Source organism: Malus sylvestris, chromosome 17 (assembly GCF_916048215.2).
Source record: "Malus sylvestris chromosome 17, drMalSylv7.2, whole genome shotgun sequence".
Taxonomy (NCBI): domain Eukaryota; kingdom Viridiplantae; phylum Streptophyta; class Magnoliopsida; order Rosales; family Rosaceae; genus Malus; species Malus sylvestris.
Window position 1 is genome coordinate 29810503 of NC_062276.1, and position 7864 is coordinate 29818366.

Below are 7864 nucleotides of genomic sequence, written 5' to 3' on the forward strand. Positions count from 1 at the left end.
ATCTTGAATCAATGACCAATCTTGAATCCAAATATCACAAAATGAAGAATCTTGAAAGCAAATATCACAAACAATTGGAAGAACCCAGAAAAGATTCACAAGAAAGATGGCTCTGATTACTTTGCTGAAAAACTTAACCTTCACATGAAAATTCTGAGCTGGGCATTTCGACAAACACTTGAACTACAAGCCTATAAGTGCACCAATGCAATGACCGTCACATGGAAAGATTGCAGACTATCAGGTACAGAACTATAGAATACAGCAGCAACAGCCCCAAATCGAAAGTAGAGAGGGCAATTATTACGGATTGCAGTGGCATGACAACCCAGAGACGGTGCTCGACGGTGGTGAGATCGGCGGTGGTGAAAATCATAATCTGCAGAAAGAGCAGAGAGTGAGACCTTTCTGCTCAAACTAAAACTCTGAAAGCTGAATCGTTTCTTCCCCAAGAGAGACGAAGAGGTTTTGATTAGGGACCCGTATCTTGTTCTTGCCCACAAACTCTACAAAACCCAAAAGTACTTCTTCTCCAATCACTTTCGAAAATAAAAACACAACAATGCTTCGTCTCTGATCTTGGGCTCTGTTTCTTTAAGTGCATCGATGCAGCGGCAGATTCACGATCTTCTTGATATTGGTCTGCATGTCGCGGACGAGCTTGAATTGAACATCGGATTGGAGCAGGGAGCGAGTGATCTCATTGATTCACCCATTCAGGACCTTCTCGTCGATTACAATCGCATTGCTCATCTACTGGAGAGCGGAAGCACCGAAGAACTTGACGGAAATTTCAAGAAAATTTGAAGAGAAAACCTAATGAAAATAAAAACGATGAAAATGACGAAATCTAATTAAAACCGGAACCACCAGAATCAAAGGCGTGAGCCTGGTGGCTCTGATACCATGTTAACTACATTGTAATATTTGGAAATTGAAAGAAAATCAAGAAGAAAGATGAAGAGAAGAAAGATCAATAGAGAGAGTTTGAGAGAGAGAGAGAGAGAGTTTGAGAGAGAAATATGCTTTTGTACTTATTGATAGAATGAAGGTTACAGAACTGTTTTTATAAGAGAAAGTCTAACTACTCTAACCAACTTACTAACTGTACTGTATTACATTTGTACCCTAAATAATTCACACCTGAGCAGTTTGGTTAACGGTATGATCTTCAAGATTGTTGGGCTCTTCTTCCAGTTGGTGACTTGATCTTTAAGGGTTTGATTCAAGGGTGGTGAATCGGCACGTGCAGACCCCAACGCCTAGTAAGCCGACCCAAGAATTTGAGGGTCAAAACGAATTCACCGTCCAGAGTGATTGTGACCCTGATGATATGAGATACTTTTGATTTTGAAGAAGTAGCGGATGACTCAGCACGTGCTTTGTTGCACTTGTCTCCACATGCTTCAAGGTATCATTTTCATTTCCTTTATCTGTTCCTCAGGCAGATGCGGCATCTTCTCGAGTTCTTCATCTCAGACTCTTTCTGCTGAGTTGACTGTGCATGCTGCATTCTATACTGCTTGTTTCTTCAGCACGTTGTCTCCACATGCTACAAGGTATCATTTTCACTTGCCTTATCTGTTCTTCAGGCAGATGTGGCAGCTTCTTTGGAAGTACAGCAGCAGTGGGAGACGAGTACTCGAGAGCAGTGCTAGGTAGGCAATCAGGGAAGGGTTTCAAGCAGTCGGTTCCTTACCTGAGTTTGAGTGGAAGTTCCGGCATATTGTTTTCTTTATCCTTGTCTTTGTAGGTAGGAACAAGGACAAAGGAAAGGACAGGGAGAACGCATGATATGAGATACTCTTGCTTTCTACCCTGGTGATATGAGATACTTTTGCTTTGGAGTCATTGGCTTGCAGAGGTACCCCAAGGAATAAGGAACACTGAATGACTCGAAAGGTTTCGTTGGGAAAACATTTTTTTTTTTTTGGAGATGAAGAAAGGTTCTGTATGTCTGCCTTGCTATGAAGGGTGAAGGTGGACATTTATATGGATTAATAACTGGTAATGTTCTTTCACTCTTGTCGGCAACCGTTGGATGATTGAACAGTAAACTTCACGTGCTTTCTCCTTCACCGAAAATCTTTGACAAATTGCCTGTGATTTGCACAAAGTTGAGTGTGCATATGACAGGTGTTAACGAGGCTGAAAAAGACTGGCGCCTCTTCGATATTTGGGATCAGCGCTTTGACAAATTGCCCGTGATTTCTGCAAAGCTGAGTTTGCGTGTGACGGGTGCCGACGCGTATGGAAAAGCAAGATGCTTCTCCGATTTCCGAGCTTGCCTCTTCGATTTTTGAATGGCCTCTTCGAATTCTGAGCTCACCTCTTCGATCTCTGAAATCCCGTCGAGTGCTGATTTTTTTATAGAGGCATGCAGTTCGTTTCAAAGCACACTTGAATTTTCACTTGTGAAAACTCCCTTTTTGCACTTCTAAGATCTTGATTTGTCCGATTTCTTCTTCCTTCAACACTTTGAAAATGTCTGGACCCTCCGACCGTCGTTTTGACTTGAATCTTGGTGAAGAGGCAGTCCCTTCTTCTCCAGACAACATATGGCGCCCATCCTTCATATCCCCTACTGGTCCTCTTACCGTTGGGGATTCAGTGGTGAAGAATGATATGACCGTTGCGGTGGTGGCCCGGAACCTTGTCACTCCCAGAGATAACAGACTACTTTCCAAACGGTCTGATGAGTTGGCTGTTAAGGATTCTCTGGCTCTCAGTGTGCAGTGTGCAGGTTCTGTGTCTAATATGGCCCAACGCCTATTTGCTCGAACCCGTCAAGTTGAATCATTGGCGGCAGAAGTGATGAGTCTCAAACAGGAGATTAGAGGGCTCAAGCAGGAGAATAAACAGTTGCATAAGCTCGCACATAGCTATGCGACAAACATGAAGAGGAAGATTAACCAGATGCAGGAATCTGATGGTCAGATTTTACTTGATCATCAGAGGTTTGTGGGTTTGTTCCAGCAGCATTTGCCTTCGTCTTTTGGGGTTGTACCGCGTAATGAAGCTCCAAATGATCAACCTCCGGCTCCTCTTCTTCCTGGAGCTCTGCCGAGTGGTGAGGCGCCACCTGATCGTCCTTGAAGTCCCCTCTTGTAAATTTGATTTGATTTTTTTTAAGGTATGTATAATGCAAATTTAAGTAAAATTTCCAGAAAAATAAATAAAATGGACTTTATTTCTCTCAATTTTTTTTCATGTGGTGCAATCTGCACCATCCCTTTTTTTTAATATTATTATTTTTTTTCTTTTTAGATGGTGCAATCCGCACCATACCCTTTTTTTTTAAATATATTTATTATTTTTTTATTTTTTTTTATTTTTTATTTTTTATTTTATTTTTTTTTTGCTTTCTGTGGTGCTCACACCACCACCATTAACTAGATGATGGCCGCCATAATCATACCGCACCATGACCCTTTCTCTTTTTTTATATGATGCCCATGCCGTCGCCACCAATGGCTATCATATTTATTTTCTTTTTAAAGGGGAGTGATTGCCAGGGAATTTGCAAGGACGGACGAAGAGCAGCGGAGGGCATGAAGAGGTCATTTCTCTGCATGTACTGATGAGCATGAGGAGCTAGTGACGACGATGCAATTTCTGTGCTCGATGAGTTCTCCGTGAAGCGGCTCCGCGTTGTCCACGACGGTTTATGCAAGTTCGGTGCCAAAGCCATGAACGCCGTCTTCAAGCACTGCCGTTGCTGAAGAAGGGATCACTGTAAGGGGAAATGACAGATTGACAACTTTTCCGAAGCTTATTCGCCGTCATTAGTGATGTATCCCCAATACTCATTCCATACTGCTGAGACGGGGGTGAAACTACAGATACATCACCATTAGTCGAATTGCTGATAGACTGATCCGGTAACAAGGCTTCAGATCCATCATTGACCAATATATTCTCTTCAGATGCCATTCCTGCATGTGCCACCTTCAGATGTTCGACAGCAGGCTAAAAAAAGCAGCATTTTGCATAGAATGTCTAATGATACTAACAACTGAACCAAGATTACGCTCAATGTACGGGTGCTTCGATTTCACCAATCGCTTTAACTTGCTAGTGGTGACAGGCATCTGTTTAGCAATTTCAAGAAGAGTTTTGTTTGGTAATATATAGCCAGTACTTTCATCCCCTGCACGAGCAACAACATCCCTCCACTCACAAAGACCGGAAACAATGGCAAGCTGCTGAGAATTGAAACCCGCACCTTGCAACCCGTATATGTGGAGATAAGCATTTTCTGTCAAAAGCTCTTTCTCATACAGATGCATGTATTAACTGTGTTTGTAAACCTCCACTAAAGGAGTGTCAGAGTTTTCTGATTCCTTGGGCAGCAGACATAATTGTGTTTTCATTAAATCATACATATGCAATAAATAGTGTGTATCTTCTCTGCCATATTTGACCATCTCCTCAGGCAGATGGCGTAATCTCCAGTCTGCATTCTGGTATTCTTTGTTAGCAGTAACACCACATAAGTTCTGTAGAAGATACTCCAAACTATTTCTCTCCAATTTCAACACCCTCGAAGCCTGGCCAGTATCAAACAAATTGCAGATATAAATGCCAAAATCACGTTGAAGCCACATGATATCACGATCTGCTCTATGCATCACCTTTCTCTTGGCAGGGTTTTTGAAAACTTCCCTAAGATATGGCCCAACATGAATTCTAAGCTTCAGAGTATCTACTATAAAATCTTCGGTTCGAGTTGAAATTTTCATCAAGCAAGTCAATCCTTGAAAAGATCGATATTGATTGTGTTCCAAATCGACCGCAAATTCATTAACAGCACAGAGCTTAGCTGCGAGCTCTTTCAGATCTTTGACCTCCTCCACAAGCTTGAATGGCATGGACTCTAATGAAGCCAGTTTTACGGACTCAACATCCCCAATGTTGTTGTCAACAAAATCCAGAACAGAAAGCTTCTCTAGGGGATGGAGAAACTGTTGACCGTCCTCACCTCTCTGCAACCAAACATGCTCAAACGGCTGGTTTGCATAATTAACCAAAATGTTAAACTCCTCCTGAGGCCTCCGAATGCTCGGTATATGAAATGGCACTTTCGGCTTCGTCGCGACAGCAGTTTTCTTGTCCTTGGCAGCCACCTTCACCACAGAAGAGACCTGACTTGAATCATCGTTTCCACTGGCCGCTGCCGATCCAGTAGACCCCTTATTCTTCTTCCCACACACCAATTGAAACCCATCGTCTGTGTCTATAGCCGCACTCGTCGGTCGCTTGGCCTCCTCCGCCTCATTCCTCATAATCTTGAACTCGTCCACCGACGAGTCAAACCTCTCCAGAGCCTCGTCGTTCACATTAACGAGCCAATCGTACGCGTCGTCCAAGTCGTTGGGGAAAGCCATCGGTTTCCCCCAAACAGTCGCCGACGAGCCAATCGAGCCGAGCATCGTCTGCGATTCCTTGGTGATTTGCTCGATCGGGACTCTGAATTCATCGAAGTTGCGGTAGAAATAGAAGTCCTTGCTGTTACGCAAGAATCGCGAGGAGCCGGAGAGCTTGGAAATCGAGGAGGAAAGAGGGCATTTGGCCAGGGTTTGGAGGGCGTCGAACTTCGTCTGCGGCGGTGGGTGACCCAGACTGTGCTGGACTCTCGTCGTCGTCGACTGTCGCATTTGCGCGTCGGCATAGTCAAACGGCATCGTCAGTGTTATCGTTTTGGGGTAAGGAAATGGATATTATTTGAGCAGGGCAAAGAGAGTGGGTTGAGAGAGAACATGCCTGAGCTTGGATTTGGGTTACAGCACCTGTAATACCTCTCTGGGATAAGGTGAGCCTTTGATGGATTTTGGGCCGTACTTTCTCCAAGCCCAAGAATCGGACGGTTGCGGAGTGTTACTGTGGGCTGATGGGGTTTTAGAATGATTTTTTTTTTTGTACAAAGATATTGTTACCTTTGTAATAAAATTGATTTTCATTCGTCAAACTTTAATAAAACATTTATTTTTTAATTTTGATGTGACTGAACTTGAAATTGAATATTCAAGCTGCCTACGTACCCTTCCAAAGAAAGAGATCAAGTCAAAACGTAGTTCAAATGAGTGATGGATTGCTTTTGGCGGTTTTGATGATGGTTTTGATGATGATTTTGATGATGATTTCGCCGTACATAGTTTATGCTCTTGTGGGCCAGGAGCTTTGGTGTTGCCTTTTATGCTCGTGCAGGCAAGGAGCGTCGGTGTTGCCTTTTATGCTCGTGCAGACCAGGAGCGTTGTGCCGTGTTGCAGTTTCAGCTCGTGCAGGCAAGGAGCGTTGGTGTTGCCTTTTATGCTCGTGCAGACCAGAAGCTTTGTGCCGTGTTGCAGTTTAGGCTCGTGCAGGCGAGGAGCCTTGTGTCTTGCAGTTTAGGCTCTTACAGACAAGGAGCTTTGGTTAGTTCGTCAAGCGATCTGAGAGAGTCGTTCCTCGCAATCTTTATAGCAAGGAGCCTTGATTGAGTAGTTAAAGAAGTCTTCTGGGAAGATGTCACACATCGTGATAGGGATGGACGATCTTTGTGTCAAAGTTTCATTATCTCCAACACTTTCACATTGTTCTGGAGGTGAACATGAGCTGTTTTGCCCCCGTTCCTGTTGGTGAACTTGTGGAGAAGACATATGCTTCTTGTGCAGTTTCTTCGGAGTGACATAAGTCCATCCTTCAACTTCACTCGGCTTGACTAGCATGGTTTTGGAGCATGCCCCCAGCGATTGAGGTGAAGATTTTGAGTTGACAGAGCCGGAAGTGACGTCTTCTTTCAGGATTTCGTCTTCTTTGTCTTCTTGGGCCTCATCTTCAGTGCGGTCCTCTTGGGTTTGTTACCGTGAAGATTGGCCAGTGTAGATGATGGTACGCCTCCTTACCTTCAGTGGTCCTTTTGTGTCGACTTCCAAAGTTGCTTGGCGCTTCATCCTTGAAGGAATCAAGCTTTGAACATCGTCTTTTCTTGCTAGACTGTCGAGCTTTTCTCCCTTTGGCGTTATCTTCCTGTTTCTAAAAAGCTTCTTAGTTTCTTCAAGTCTGTCCAAAGTCGACCTTTGCAGAGGAGATCTAGCTGTGCCGCTTTGTTTCTTGGGTTTTGATAACCTTTCAAAGACAGATCTTTGCGGTGTTGGCATCTCAAGCCTTTTGAAGATGGAAGTTTGGTCTCGACCACTGATGCGATCAAGTGCTGAAATTCTAGGTTTTGAATAATTTAGCCTTTCGAAGACTAAAGTTCGAGGGGCGGGTTTAGGCTCCTCTTTTGGCTTTGTGGCTTATGGTCTTGGCTTCCTCGTTTTTTTGTAGGTCGCCGATGTCCACCCTTTCTTATCACCAATAGATGCATCTTAGTTGCTTGCCTCCGGTGATGGTTGTGTAGGAGGTATCTTGTGACTTGAACATTGACGAGAATGGTCATGCATGCTTCGGAAAGGCACATGATCAAGTGATCCAAACACGATAGTAGTAGTGTGTGCTGCAACCGTGTCTTCGAGGTCAAGCTCAATTTTCCCTTGTTGTGCTAGCTTCAGGATGAGATCTTTCAGTACGAAGCACTTTTCCGTTGGATGGCTGATAAAGCGGTGGAATTTACAGTATCTTGGACTGTCGGTACAATTCATCTCTTCCGGCCGTCTGCATTCAGGCAAACCGATCACTTTCTTTTCCAGCAAGTCTTCTAACATGGCAACCACATCAGAGTAGGGGAATGGATAAGTCTTCTCTTCAAGCTCCTTCAAAGTGCGTCTATGCATCTCTTGATCATGAAAAGCTTCGGTTTGAATCACCTTGCCTCGTGTGGAGATTTTGACGGGAGCTGTGTTGACCGTCATCGCTTCCTTGGTGGGTTTCCATGCAGCCTTT

General features: G+C 44.0%; 1 protein-coding gene across 1 annotated transcript; it reads right to left on the reverse strand.

The window, feature by feature from the left end:
- Nucleotides 1–3702: 3702 nt before the first annotated feature.
- Nucleotides 3703–5684, reverse strand: LOC126611952 (protein RRP6-like 2). The gene is given in 2 exon segments (XM_050280256.1): nucleotides 3703–3971; nucleotides 3974–5684. Coding segments are annotated over 2 exon segments (1980 nt in total).
- Between the last annotated feature and the right edge of the window lie 2180 nt (nucleotides 5685–7864).